Source organism: Sturnira hondurensis, unplaced genomic scaffold (assembly GCF_014824575.4).
Source record: "Sturnira hondurensis isolate 20B ecotype Veracruz unplaced genomic scaffold, ASM1482457v3 Scaffold0013511, whole genome shotgun sequence".
NCBI lineage: Eukaryota > Metazoa > Chordata > Mammalia > Chiroptera > Phyllostomidae > Sturnira > Sturnira hondurensis.
In genome coordinates, this window is record NW_028086142.1 from 597,632 (window position 1) to 613,045 (window position 15,414).

Genomic DNA, 15,414 nt, shown 5'->3' on the forward strand with positions numbered 1-15,414 from the left:
GGAGTTCATCATCACCAAGCCCTTATTATATGAAATGTTAAAGGGAATTATCTAAGAAAAATAAGATAAAAACCATGAACAGTGAGAGGATAGCAAACTCACAGTTATTAACAATCACACCTAAAACAAAAGCAAACTAAGAGGACAGCTAGATCAGGAACGGAACCACAGAAATGAAGAACAATTGGAGGGTTAGCAACAGGGGAGCGGGGGAAGGAGAAGGGGGGAGAAGATACAGAAAATAAGTAGCATTGACATTAGGTAAAAAATAGGAGGGAGGGCAACAATAGTATGGGAAATATAGAATCTAAAGAACTTGAGACACGTGGTCATAAACTAAAGGGGGGGAATGGTGGGGGAGGGGTGTGCAGGGTGGAGGGGAATGAAGGGGGGAGTAGAACAACTGTAATGGTATAATCAATAAAATACATTTTAAAAAAAGAAGTTGGGCTCAAGAAGGAACACACCAAGGCACATCATAATTACATTAGCCGAGATTAAAATGAAGGAGAGAATCCTAGAAGCAGCAAGAGATAAGGAGATAGTCACCTACAAAGGACTTCCCATCAGACTGTCAGCTGATTTCTCAAAAGAGAATTTATAGGCAAGAAGGGGCTGGAAAGAAGTATTCCAAGTCATGAAAGGCAAGGACCTATATCCAAGATTGCTCCATCCAGCAAAGCTTTCATTTAGAATGGAAGGGCAGATAAAGAGCTTCTCAGATAAGGTCAAGTTCAAGGAGTTCATCATCACCAAGCCCTTATTATATGAAATGTTAAAGGGACTTACCTGAGAAAAATAAGATAAAAAATATGAACAATATGAACAGTAAAAAGACAGCAAACTCAGTTATTAACAACCACACCTAAAACAAAAGCAAACTAGGCGGACAGCTAGATCAGGAGCAGAACGACAGAAATGGAGATCACATGGAGGGTTAGCAACAGGGGAGTGGGAGGAGGAGAAGGGGAGAGAAGGTACAGAGAACAAGTAGTATAGATGGTAGGTAGAAAAAAGATAGGGGGAGGGCAAGAATAGTATGGGAAATATAGAATCTAAAGAACTTGTGACATATGGACATAAAAAGAGGGGGGAATGGTGGGGGAGGGGTGTGCAGGGTGGAGGGGAATGAAGGGGGAAATGGGACAACTGTAATGGCATAACCAATAAAAGATATTAAAAATAATTTTAAAAAATGGAGATTAATACACATCATGAGGAGTGGTTGCGAGGATTTAATAATATGAGTCTATGTAACGTGCCCAATCCCATGTGGTAGCTATTATTACTATCACCACAGGGAAAGTTATTCTATGAATGCATTGCAGAGCAGCTATAAAACTTATTTTTACTTAACAGAGTCTGGCAATTCTGTTTGGATTCTGACTTGATTTACATGGAGTTAACATATAACATTATAAAATACTGGTTCTAAGTTCTTCCTTACCTGACCTTTAAAGCCTTCTACAGTCAGTCTCTCTCTTTCTTTCTCTGCAACCATTATTGTACATATTGTGTTAAATACCTGCCCTTTTGGAACTCAATTAAAATAAAATTACATCTCTGGCCATGTAGCACAGTTGGTTAGAGAATAGGCCTGATAATTCAAAGTTGTGGATCCAATTCCCAGTCAAGGCACATAAAAAATTAACCAAATAGTGCATAAATAAGTGGAACAACAAATTGATTCTTCTCTTTCTCCAAAATCAATAAATAAAATTTTTAGAAAAAAGGGAATATATACAACTTCAGTTATATGATAAATAAGTTCAATAGTTATACAGAATTGAAGGAAGGGTAAGAGAATTATAATGAAATATGATAATAGTACGAGAGAGAAAAATATAAAAGAGGTGCAAGAGCATTTTGGTAGCACAAGGGAAGGTGACAATCACCTTGGCTGGGAAAGATTTCATAGTAATAATATATTTTTAAAATCCTCACCTGAGGACATGTTTATTGATTTTAGAGAGGAATGGAGAGAATGAGAATCAGAGAGACATCGATATGAGAGAAATATCAATCACTTGCCTCCTGTATGCACCTTGACTGAGAATCAAACCCATAACCGAGGTATGTGCATTGACTGGGAATTGAACCCGCAACCTTTTGCTGTACAGGACAACACTCCAACCAACTACGCCACCCAGTCAGGGCTCACAGTGATAACATTTGAGCAAGAGTAAGTAGGAACTTGCTATGCAAAGATGAGAGTAACACATGATAAGCAGTATGTGAGAAGACATGGTGTGTCTCAGAAACCAAAAAAGGGTAAAAATGTTTGGGTCATTTCAATACTTGGAACAGGTATGAGTAAAGGTAAGCATGAAGTAAGCCTGAGAAGAGTCTGGAATCAGACTGTGAAAGGAATTATCTGCCACACTGAGAAGTCCAAACTTGGTAGGCTAGACAAAAAGTAGCCAGTGGGTATCTTTGGGCACCCAGTAAAGTCAGCTTTGGTTTTCAGGATGGCACCTCTGACAGTAATGTGGAAGACAGAGTGATAAAGGAATAAGCTGAGCCTACTTTCATGGTTAAGGTAAGAAATGATGGTGGGGAAACCTTGCAGGCAAGAAGGGGCTGGAAAGAAGTATTTGAAGTCATGAAAGGCAAAGACCTACGTGCAAGATTGCTCTATCCAGCAAAGCTTTCATTTAGAATGGAAGGACAGGTAAAGTGCTTCTCAGATAAGGTCAAGTTCAAGGAGTTCATCATCACCAAGCCCTTATTATATGAAATGCTAAAGGGACTTATCTAAGAAAAAGAAGATAAAAAGTATGAACAGTGAAAGGACAGCAAACTCACAACTAACAACAACCAAACCTAAAAAAACAAAAACTAAGCAAACAACTAGAACAGGGACAGAATCAGAGAAATGGACATCACATGGAGGGTTTTCAGTGGGAAGGGGGAAGGAAAGAATGGGGAGAAAGGTACAAGGATAAGAAGCATAATTGGTAGGCATAAAATCGATGGGGAGAGGTTAAGAATGGTATAGGTATATGTACAACCCATGGACATGAACTAAGGCGGAGGAATGCTGGAGGATTGGGGGGTGCAGGATGGAGAGGGCATAAAGGGAAAAAAGTAGGAAAACTGTAATAGCATAACCAATGAAATATACTTAAAAAACGATGGCAGATAAATACTCAGAAGTGAGATTGCTGCATCATATATGCTAGTTCCAGTTTTAATTCTCTGAGAAACCTCTATAATGCTCTACATAGTGGCTACACCAATTTACATTCACATCAGCAGGTGTGCAAGGGTTTGCTTTTTCCAAATCCTCCACTTATTTGTTGGTACTAGCGATTCTAAACTTTGTGAGGTGGTATCTCATTCTGGTATGGATTTGCATTTCCCTATTAACTAACGATATTGAACATCTTTTCACGTGTCGGTTCGCCCTCTGTATGTGTTCCTTGCAAACTATTTAGGGCCTCTGACCATTTTTCTAATTCAGATTGTTTGGTTTTGTTGTTGTTGAGTTAGCTAAGTTCTTTTTATATTCTGGATATTAACCTCATCAGAAGTTATCATTTTCAAATATCTTCTTCCACTTGGTTGGCTCTCTTTTTTTTTAACTGATATCAGCCTGAACTAAGCCAACAGAGGCAGAAGTGGCTGCACTCAGAAGACATTTTTTCAGGTAAAAGTGACAGGATTTGACAATCAAGTAGATATGGGGAGGAACAGGAGAATGAAGAATTGAAAAGAACTCCATGGCTTCATACATTTCTGGCTTGAAATGGATGAGAGACAACTCATAGAAAAAGAGAATACAGAAAGCAGAATCAGTTTGTGGGGGGAGATACTGAGTTCCAACTTGGATATTCTTTAGTTTAAGTGACCTGTAAGACAACGCGAGTAGTTGAAAAGATGTGCAAAAAGCTCATGAGAGAGGCTGGAAGTAGAGAAAGGGCTCTAGGAATCATGAGAATATAGTTAATAATTAAAGTCATAATAATGATATGATTGCTCAAGAAATAAATAGAAGACTATGACTAGGACAAAAGCCTTGAGAGTACCAATACTTAAGGAAGCAGGAAGAGGAGCAATAAATTAGGAAAAGAAGAAAGAACTAGTGAGCAGCACTATGAAATCCGGGGAAGAAAATTTAAGGAAAGGATGGTTCAAAAGTGTCAATTATTTCACCGAGAGGGTAAGGAAGGAAATGGATCTGGCAACTTCAAAATGGTGTCATTAGATACCAAGTGGCAACAGCCTAGGGAATGGAAATTAATACAGTCTCCTTTTTCCAAGAATAATGGTTAAATGGAAGTACAGGGATAAGGATAATGGCTTAAAGAAATTACAAAGTAAAGGGGGAGTTTTTTTGTTTTATAACGCTTATTTGTAAACAAAACAAAACAAAACAACAACAACAAAAGCTTATCTGTGTATGCTGTCAATGAAAGAACCCAGAGATGGAGAGGCTGAAAATGCAGAAAAGAGGTTATTACTTTTGAATTCCTGTACCATGACTACATGACTCATTCACTTGGCACTTAACTTACACATTCGCCTTGCAGAGGCAGTATCATACGTGCAGCAATCCTGGCACAAACTAAATGCTCAAAAAATCTAATTACTGTTTTTCTTTGTATTTCTATGCATATCATCTGGTTAATAAAACAAAATGAGGACAGTGTGGTTGGACTGTGGAAAGAGACTCTGAGTCACACTGATCCAGAACAAGGATTTTATCCACCACTGATCAGTATCCATGCCAATGAAAAATAATCTCATCTCTTTGCACCACAGTTATTAAACTGTTAAATGGGGAAGAATACTATGCAATTCTTGCAAGTTTTTGAGGATTAAACAAGACATTTTAAAAGCACTTTATATACAATTTGGTGCTCAAGTAGTAATAATTACCGTTACAATTATTTTTCCTCCCGCTAGAGCACCTAGAAGAGTCACTGACCTTTTAGGATGTGTCTATGACTGAGGATAAGTAAATAATCAGAAGGAATAGCTGCCATTGCTACACTGTATTCTAGAGAATGAAAACACAAAATGAAACCTGTTCTTGGTGAGACTTCTCAAACTTTGGTCATTTACATACCACCATGATTTCTGCCACATCTAAGTATGGCATCTTAATACATTTATTTAAATCAACTCACTTTTCTTTAATTGGCTCCATTCTCAAGAATGATACCTGTGAAATGGTGGGTTTGATGTGATTACCCTTTATTCTAATATACAAGGTCTGTCCAGCAGGTATCCAGCCATGTAATATGAAAAGTAGAGACATTTATTGAAGAAGATATAAGATACAAGAAACACTGGACATAGGGCAATGATGCTTCAGTCTCCTTCAAAGTAGGCACCTTGGGACCTCACAGTTCTTCCAATTGCTATCAACTGCCCCATTGTATTTTCCTGATTCTCATTTAAGGTCTGAAATCCCTTCCCTTTCAAAGGTGATTTTAGTTTTGGGAAAAGCCAAAGTTGCAGGGCACCAAATCTGGGCTGTAAGGGGACTGAATCACCTGGGTGATTTGATTTTTCACCAAAAAACTGCACAAGACATGATGCATGAACAGGCACGTTATCATGATAAAGCTGCCAATCACCAGCTGCCCATGGCTGCAGCCTTCTGAATCATCTGAATAGTCTCTGCAGGGGAATGTCCAAGCTTAATGCAAAATTTGAGGCAGATTTGTCACTCTGCTTGCTGAAGTCATTTTGAATGTGACAGCCACACAGCACACAAGCTCACTCAATGGCATCTACCACCCCTATTGACTAGCACAGTGAAGTCACTGTTCACACATGCCCATTCCAGTCCACTCTCCTCGGCTGCCAGGTTATATCAATGTCGCACAAACCATTTTCATTATATTAACAATGCCTGGGACTTCCACCAAGATGGAGGCGTAGGTGGAAACACTGTGCCTTCTCCCACAACCAAGTTTGAAGACAACAAAGGTTTAGTGAACAAAGACGCAGCCACAGAACAGAAAACTGAACTACACAGAAGTCCCACAACAACGAACCGTTCAACCGGGACTGGTAAGAGGGGCGGAGCCAGCAGCGGAACAGGGTCGGGCAGGAAGGATCCCCAGACCCAGGTGACCCAGGTGCGGGCGGGCAGGCTGAGCGCAGTCACACTTTCGTGCGTAGTCACACTTTCGTGCGCAGATAAACCAGCAGAGGTGTGAGCAGTAAGACGGACCCCCGCTGGCCCCAGAGGCGAACCCAGTAAGGGTGTGGGGCAGGCTGACCATGGCTGCACATTCTCTCGAGCATATAAGCCGGCAAAGGAGTGAGCAGTGAGATGGACCGCGCGGCCCCAGCGGGGGGAGGAGGCAGACGGAACCGCCATTGATTTCCTTTGCCCCCACCCCCACATACAGTGTCACAACCCAGCAACTGAGTTGCCCCGCCCTGGTGAACACCTAGGGCTCTGCTCCTCATATGTAACAGGCGCATACAGACCAAAACATTGTGGCTCAAGAACTCAAAGCCCCAGAGCCAGTAACTCTAAGCAAAAAAGAAATAGCAAACCTCTCAGATGCACAGTTCAAAACACTGGTGATCAGGATGCTCACAGAACTGGTTGATTATAGTCACAAATTAGAGGAACATATGAAGGCTAAACTAATTGAAATGAAGGGAAATGCACAGGAAACCAATAGTGATGGAAACGAAACTGGGACTCAAATCAACTGAGTGGACCAGAAGGAAGAACAAAACATCCAACCAGAAAAGAATAAAGAAACAAAAATTCACAAAAATGAGGAGAGGCTTAGGAACCTCCAGGACATCTTTAAACGTTCCAACATCCAAATTATAGGGGTACCAGAAGAGGAAAAGAAACAGCCACGAGTGGAAAACTTATTTGAACAAATAACAAAGGAGAACTTCCCCAGTCTGGCAAAAGAAATAGACTTCCAGGAAATCCAGGAAGCTCAGAGTCCCAAAGAAGTTGGACCCCAGAAGGAACACACTAAGGCACATCATAATTACATTAGCCAAGATTAAAATGAAGGAGAGAATCCTAGAAGCAGCAAGAGATAAGGGGACAGTCACCTACAAAGGAGTTCCCATCAGACTCTCAGCTGATTTCTCAAAAGAGATCTTACAGGCAAGAAGGGGCTGGAGAGAAGTATTCCAAGTCATGAAATCCAAAGACCTACATCCCAGATTGCTCTATCCAGCAAAGCTTTCATTTAGAATGGAAGGACAGATAAAGTGCTTCTCAGAGAAGATCAAATTCAAGGAGTTCATCATCACCAAGCCCTTATTATGTGAAATGTTAAAGGGATTTATCTAAGAAAAAGAAGATGAAAAATATGAACAGTGAAAGGACAGGAAACTCACAGTTATCAACAACCACACCTAAAACAAAAGCAAACCAAGCAAACAACTAGAACAGGAACAGAACCACAGAAATGGAGATCACATGGAGGGTTAGCAACAGGGGAGTGGGAGGAGGAGAAGGGGGGGGAGAAGGTACAGAGAATAGCATAGACAGTAGGTAGAAAATAGATGGGGGGGCAAGAATAGTAGGGGAAATATAGAATCTAATGAACTTGAGACACAGGGTCATAAACTAAAGGGGGGAATGGTGGGGGAGGGGGTGTGTAGGGTGGAGGAGAACGAAGAGGGGGAATAGAACAAGAAGTGTAATGGTATAATCAATAAAATATATTTTTAAAAAAACAATGGCTGGACTTTCTTTGGACAGACCTCATATATTAACCATTAAAACAAAGCATTCATTCCGTTAATCATGCCATGTCACCTCCCAAATTACATTCTCTTTTTAATTTTTAAAAAGATGTTATTTATTTTATTTTTAGAGAGAGGAAGGGAAGGAGAAGGAGAGGGAGAGAAACCTCAATGTGTGCTTGCCTCTCGAGTGCCCCCTACTGGGGACCTGGCCTGCAACCCAGGCATGTGCCCTGACTGGGAATCAAAGTGGTGACTCCCTGGTTCACAGGTCAGCACTCAATCCACTGAGCCACACCAGCCAGGGCTGACCTAGAATACATTAAAAAAAAAGGAAGGAAGGAAGGAAGGAAGAAAGGAAGGAAGGGAGGGAGGGAGGGAGGGAGGGAGGAAAAAAAGAAGAAAGAAATAGTAGACATGCAGATCATCCAAGTGAAAAACTGTTATCTTCCAGATACTGGAACAGTCCTCCAAATAAGCAAGCCACAATAAGTTATTAACCAATATCTTCCAAATCTGTGCTATAAACCAGAAAGTTCTGTAAAACAACGAAATCATTGACCAGAACCAGGAGAGGGAACTTTACTCACTGGTAATATCTACAGATATTTTACATTTGCAATTTTGGAGCCACTCTTAAATCCACTACTTTAAGAGCCACATCACACACTTTTAAGTTACTCTTACATTCCACCTCAGGATCACAGATCTATTCATTCAGGGAACAAAATGTATCCTGCACCTAAAATATACAAGACACTATAAAGAATATGAAAGATGAAAGAGTTTGTTTATAATCTAGCATGAGGAATAAGATTTATTTATTCCCCAAATGGTGGTTCTTGGGACTGAAGAGGGCTGCTGGAATTATACTTTACAAAATATTTTATTATGAAAAATTTCAAATATATGGCATAGTTAAAATTTTACACTGAACATGCAACTACTCAACCAAATAAATTCTATTATTTTTACTATATTTTCTTTCTTGCACATCCATTCATTCATCCATCTTATTTTTTTTAGTATTTATTTATTTTTAGAGAGAAGGGAAGGAGAAAGAGTGGGAGAGAAATATCAATGTGTGGGTGCCTCTCGTGCGCCCCCTACTGGGGACCAGGCCTGCAACCCAGGCATGTGCCCCGACTGGGAATGGAACAGGCAACCCTCTGCTTCACAGGCCCGTGCTCAATCCACTGAGCTACACCAGCCAGGGCCATCCATCTCATTTTTTGATGAATTATTGAGATTTAGAAAATGAGACTATATGTTGATCCATGGACATGAACATGGTGTGGGGATTGTCTGAGGGCATAAGGGGTGCTGGGTAGAGGGGGACAAAGGTGAGAAAATTGGAGAAACTGTAATAGCATAATCAATAAAATTTTTAAAAAAAAAAAGAAAATGAGACTATATGTGATGAATTTTAGGAGGCCATCTTAGGGTTGTTTCTCAAAAATCTTGATTGATGGGTACATCAACACCAAATTTTGGAAACCACAAACCGATGTTCAGTGTTCAACTGTATCGCCAACCTCTAATCAAAACCTATTCAGGGCTCACAATCAGCCATTTTAGATCTCCACACCCTTGTGTACTATCTGGACTTCTTATTCTTCCGTGTACACTATCTGAGGAATACAATTTATAAATAAATGGGGACAAAGGCGAGAAAATTGGGGAAACTGTAATAGCATAATCAATAAAATTTTTAAAAAGGCAAAAAGAAAATGAGACTATGTGATAAATTTTAGTAGGCCATCTTAGGGTTGTTTCTCAAAAATCTTGATTGATGGGGTATGTCAACCCCAAATTTTCAAAACCACAAACCCATGTTCAGTGTTTCACCCTTCAAGGCCCAGCATCAACCTGCGAAGCCACCCCCCACTTTCACAACCTCACCCAGAATTAACCATGCCCCACATAAAGGCCCATAATTTACAATTAGCCCTTAGTGTCTGCAGCTTTGTTTTCCAACAGACTCTTTTACTAAACTGACCTCCTTGAGGGCAGGGGTCCTCCTATTTACCTCGGAATCCTCAGCTACCAGCATAGTACCCAGCCTATACAGCAAACACTGAATAAAAAATATAATATAAATTAATGATCCAGACCTGTGTTTACCCAGGAGCCAGGGAAGATTTTAGTGGAGTGTGGGAATGACCTAATCAAATCGGCACTTTACAAAGATTCCTTCTAGAGAGCGCGGTGGTTAAGAGCAGGAGTTTTGGAGCCAGAATGCCTGGGCATAAATCCCAGCTCTGTCATTTATTGCTGGGTGACTCCAGGTACGTTTCTAAACTTTCTGTGCCTCGGTTTCTTTTTCATTCATTTGGAAAAATGAGTACTACTGCTTCACAGGTTATTATGAGGATCAAATGAGATTTTTCTTGTCAAAGCACATAAATTAGCACCTGGCATAGAAGTGTTCCATCAATGTTAGCCAGTGTTGCCAGCAACCCAGTTAACAATGACAATGAGGGATAAAGTCCTAACAGGGGTGTCCAGCCTTTTGGTGTCTCTGGGCCACACTAAAAAAAGAAGAGTTGTCTTGGGCATTAAATACATTAAATATATTAAGTACATTGCAACATATAATCACAAAAAAAATCTCATCATCTTTTAGGTAAATTTACAATTTTGTGTTGGGCTGCATTCATAGCCATCCTGAGCCGCATGCAGCCCACAGGCCTCAGGTTGGACACCCCTGCCTTGGATGGTAGGGGTGACAACAAAGTGGGAAGAATGGCCACAAGCCCCAACTCCTGTGGCTCAGTGGATTGAGCACCTGCCTGCAAACCAGAGGGTCACCAGTTTGATTCCCAGTCAGGGCCCAAGACTAGGTTGCAGGCCAGGTCCCCAGTGGGGGGGGTCGACGAGAGGCAACCACACATTGGTTTATCTCCACCTCTTTCTACCTCCCTTCCCCCTCTCTAAAAATAAATAAATATTTTTTAAAAAAAGAATGGTCACGAATGATCAATTTTTCATTATTAAAAATACCTGTAATTTATCAAGCCTAGGCACAGATTTGATGCTGGGCACAAAGGAGTCTGGTATGACTTAACTCTAGCTACAAACTACGACCACTGCACACTTCTCTAGGCAGGTCTTTCAGTCTCTCAGCTGCAAGGTTTTTCATCACTCCCTGCAGCACCATTTCCTTGGTTCGTGGTCCCCACAATCCCTGTCCATCTTCTGCCTGTGAGCACATCCCCAAGAGCCTTGGGTTGTGAATGGGTTTGAGGTTTTGTCCTACCCAACCCGGCACTACTTTTCTTTTTCTTCTTCCTGCCCACCTCATTTACTTCTCAAGCCTTGCTATTCCCCACACGTAGGTACTTGAAACCTAAGAGCATGGGAAAGCAATAGAGAAATAGCAGTAGTGCCAAGAACTGGGGATGCTGCCAAGCTCTTCCCAAGTTCCACATGCACTGACCAACTACATGTGGAGATTGGACTAAATTGTCCACGGGGCCTCACATTCTTGATAGTCCCTTTTGCTTGGGCTCATTTTCTTTTCCCCCCACTTAAAGCAGCCTCCTCCCAAACCAGTAACCAATTCAAATTCAACCTATCCTTGAAGACCCAGGTGAGGTCCAAGTTCTTCAAGAAAACCTCTGGTGACCATTTTAGCCCACAGATATCTCCCTCCAACACCACCCCCAAACAGGTGCTATGCTTACCATATGGTACCATAAAGCATAATCGCATACACACTTATACCATTAAGTAAATGTCTCACATACATATATTTGATTTCCCAAGGGCAAGACCATGCATGTCTCACATGTTTTTTAAAACTCTTACTCTCGAGAGGCTAATACTTGTTGCACAGTGACTGAATCAGTGGCATTTTTTTGTGTTTAGGCTAAGGAAGGAGGAGATAGAAGCATATTGACATTTTAAAAAAGGTTGAATGGACATATGGGTAAAAAAAAGCACTAGGTCAAAATGGTAAAAATATTGTAGAAGCTGTTCAATTAACATCTGTTTAACGGATTTGCTGCAAGGTTAAACAAAGATATACAGAAGAGATGCCAACTGGAAAAACTTGGAAAAAGGCATTTCAGCTTTAGGCAGAAGGCAGCAAAAGAAAGATGGGGCTACAAAAGAAATTCTTATAAGACACAGGGATAGGGCAACTGGGTAAGTGGAAGGTAAAAGGAGTTATTGGGATGGCAGGGGTAGAGATGTGGTTAAACAGATGAGGGAATAGGTATGGGGTGAGTGGATGGATAAAATGATCGAGGGTAGTTAGCAAATGGGTTAGCTGACTAGACAGTAAGTGGGTAGATGGGAGGCAGGTACGAAGGTGGGTAGTTAGGTGTTTAGTTGGGAGGGTAAAGGTATGAGGCACATTATTTAAGATCCGGCCCCTCCCTCACCTTGACCCGGAAGCGGATGAGTGCTAGCCTCACGCAGTGGCTCAGGCAGGCCGGTGGCAGGAACCAGGCCCGTGGAGGAGGGGTGCCCTTGTTGCCCACGTGTCCCACGATCAGCTGCGCCGTCTGCCGCTCAGTCTGGCACCGACGGCCCCACTCAGCCAGCCGGTCCTTGCCCAGGCCCCCGGGGAACATGACCACCAGCTCCAGGCCGTCGCCGCCGGAACAGGCACAAGCCTGGCATAGCGCTGACAAATAGCCCAGCATGGCGTTCCACTGGCCGCCACACACCCAATCAGTCTGGTAGCCGCCATAAAGCCGCGGCAGCGCCGAGCCCGCATCTATCAACACCCGGGCCCCGGGAATCTGGGGGGGTGGCGGGGGTGGCGGCGGCGGCGGGTGCAGGCCGGAATGCCCCTGGCCGAGGTGGTGGAAGTGGTGAGCGGGGTGATGGTGCCGAGTCGGCCCTGCACCCCCGGAGTAGGCACCCAAAGCAGCGGGTGGGAGCGGCGGTTGCAGGGGAGCGGAGCCCCTGGCGACGCGTGGAGCCCCGGGCGCGAGGGCTGCTGTAGGTGGCAGCTGGCGATGCTGGAACTGCTGCTGCTGGCGCGACACCGTGCGCGCGAGTTTGAGAAGGTCCACGGGCACCACGGCCCCGGGACAGCGCTTCTCCAGGAACTCTTGGAAGCCCTGGACGCCCATGCTTCTTCGGCAGGGAGACGAGACAGCGGCTGCGCGAGCTGGCTAGGCGGTAATCTGGGCGCGAAGCTGGGGGCGGGCGCGTGCGCACTCCGCGGGGGGCGAAGGGGCGGGAAAAGGATTCTGGAGAGGAGGGGTAAGCGAATTAGGGAGTGAGGGCGGGGTGGGAAAAAGACCACAGATAGGATTTGTGTCGAGAGGAGGGATGAGCCGAACCGGATTTAGGAGAGACTGGGAGGAAAAAAGCGTTAAGGGGCTTTAGATTCTTTTTTTTCCCTCTCCAGCTTCTCTTCACTGTTTCATAAATGGTGAAGCCTCTTCCTTCCACCTCCGGAAGCCATGTTGCCTAGTCTTGGTGGTACACACTTTCTAGGTGAAGAAGGGGGGATGGGGCCAGGCGGGGCAGAAAGGCATCCTGGGAGTTGTAGTATTCTGTCCAGCCCCAGGATATTGTCGAGTAACAAGATTACCACCCCCGTCAGCCCTTGAGCTCACAGGGTCACAAGTGGTGGGGCTCAGGATTTGCACTCCAACTCCTGGCATCCACCGAATTGCTTCAGGCCATTTACTGCCTTTAACAAGTAAAGGGGTCTAAGGGAAAAGGAGTGATGCATCATGGGAAAGGAAGTGGAGTGGATTAAGTCAATTCTGCTATAAAGTATACAAAAATTTTTAGGAGGTGGAATTTTCATTTCAAGGGGAAAATAATATTTGTAGCTTTTAGTAAATGAGAATTAAGGACAGTTGTTCAACATAAAAATAATAACCGCCATTTCTGTAGCGATCCACTTAACTTTTAGCTACTGCAATTCTCTAAAGAAGGGTTATTGGCTCCAATGAATGAATGGTGAAACTTACATTATTTATTTGCCCAGGGCAATGCAGAGAAAAAGTGAAATTTAATATCACTTGTCCTGAGGATCTTTTTGGTCAGGGAGATAAGCACCAACACAACTTAAACTGCAAGTTGTACCTTTCTGGTGTCCACTGAGTTATAGTGTCCTGTAGTTAAGACCTCTGTTTTTACAACTCATTGTGAATCAATCTGTCAGGGCAATCTAGCAAAATAACCACAAGAACTCCAATTACAGGCGTGCAGAATCCATATTTTGAAAAATATATTTTCAGCATGTTCCTCAGTTGATTCCAATTTAGCACAAGTCTTGTGACTGACTTTTAGGGCTTACTCTTTCATCAGAAGAAGGGTAGAAAAAATATTTTCTGTAACAGTGAGTAGTAGCCGAAGCAGCGTGGAGCTTAATGGAAGGTGGCAGATAATGGCAGGCAGAGTTAGAACCCAAAAGTGCAGAACCCAAGAGTAGTCAAGAAGGATGAAGTCTGAGAATAGTTTAATAGGATGCAAAAGCTCGAAAAGCTTCCAACTCCATAAAGGAGTTTATCATAAAGGAATAGTGGAGATAAAACAAATTAGATTGACCGACAATAAGTATATGGTGAAGCAGTGCACTTAAGTAACTCTTTTGAAAACCAGCAGTGGAAGGAGAGAGCAGTGGCTGGAAGGGATGGAGAAGGGAAGGAATGAAAGTCTTCTACTATAATGGACACTTACAGCCCTTCCTTTCTGGGAGTTGACCCTCCTCCGATTTACAGAGCTACAGTAAAACCTGAAACGTTCCTATAACCATGGCTGGTTGGGTCAAAGGTAGGCAAATAAGCTAAACTGGCTTGGTTAGAATCTCATTCCCTAGAAATTTGGAATTGGACCAGAGAGATCTGTTCCTCTGAGTGTAAAACTTGGAAGCTGTCACCAATCAATTTTCCCACCAGAGAGACAGAAATAACAGATGCTGGTCTGCAGAAAAAGAAAAAAAAATGTAGACTCCAAAGCAGACACTAGAGGTAGGGGGTCTTCCCTGTGTTTAAGTCCAGGTTCTAGATCATTCCTGAAGCTTTCTTGTCCTTGATTTCCCTGAGGCAGCCCCACATCCTTACTATTACTAGTTTTCTTTAAGAAAGCTCAATTAGTACTTATAACAAAAAAATGTTCATTCATAAACTGGTACCCAGAAATACAGTGTATGGCAAGCTTAAGACCCTCAAATATGGAACTGGCAGAGACTGGAGGTCTTCCAGATCAGTTCATAAGAAGTTGGCATTTTGTTATCCGGCAGTAAAGCAGTTCCTTATTGTTCTTGGGACTCAAAACACAGCAACCCTTCTGCCTGTATTAAGAGATATCCTGGTGCTGAGGATCAGATAGTCATGGACTTTGCTGACTTACAGTAGAACTGTTACATAAAATGTTTCACTGATTAAAAATGGCACAGGCAATGGGAATGATGTTATGTGTATAAGCTGTCCTTGTTCTTCACCGCCCCCCCCCCAAATGTGATGATGTGACACTCTGTAAGTGCAGTCAGCTGGAGTGCAAGGAGGTGAGAGTAAGTGTAACAATGCTCAGGGAGATCAGAGAAGACAGGCTTCACAGCCTTGAACTCAGCCTGCTGTTTGCTGCCCAAGCTCTGAACTGCAGGTGTGGAGCAGAATGGCGGAGAAAATGAGCCAAGCCTTTAGGTAGAATGCTAAGAAATATAAGCTGGAACAGCATCAGCCAGGTTAAGATCTAAAGACTCAAAAAGCGTAACTTGACAAGATTCTTGGCACTTGTAATTAGCATTCTGAA

At 42.7% G+C, this 15,414-nt stretch overlaps 1 protein-coding gene across 4 annotated transcripts in view; it reads right to left on the reverse strand.

Moving 5' to 3' along the window:
* The window catches only part of FAM120C (family with sequence similarity 120 member C), a 115,964-nt gene extending 103,123 nt beyond the window's left edge, over nucleotides 1-12,841 (reverse strand). For 3 of the 4 annotated variants that reach the window (XM_037061658.1, XM_037061660.1, XM_037061657.1), the window contains exon 1: nucleotides 12,075-12,840. In XM_037061658.1, the coding sequence (XP_036917553.1) occupies nucleotides 12,075-12,773 (699 nt within the window). In that variant the 5' untranslated portion in view covers nucleotides 12,774-12,840. Of the gene's footprint in view, nucleotides 1-12,074 lie in introns of all 4 variants that reach the window. The other variant, XM_037061659.1, reaches the window with a different exon arrangement.
* Between the last annotated feature and the right edge of the window lie 2,573 nt (nucleotides 12,842-15,414).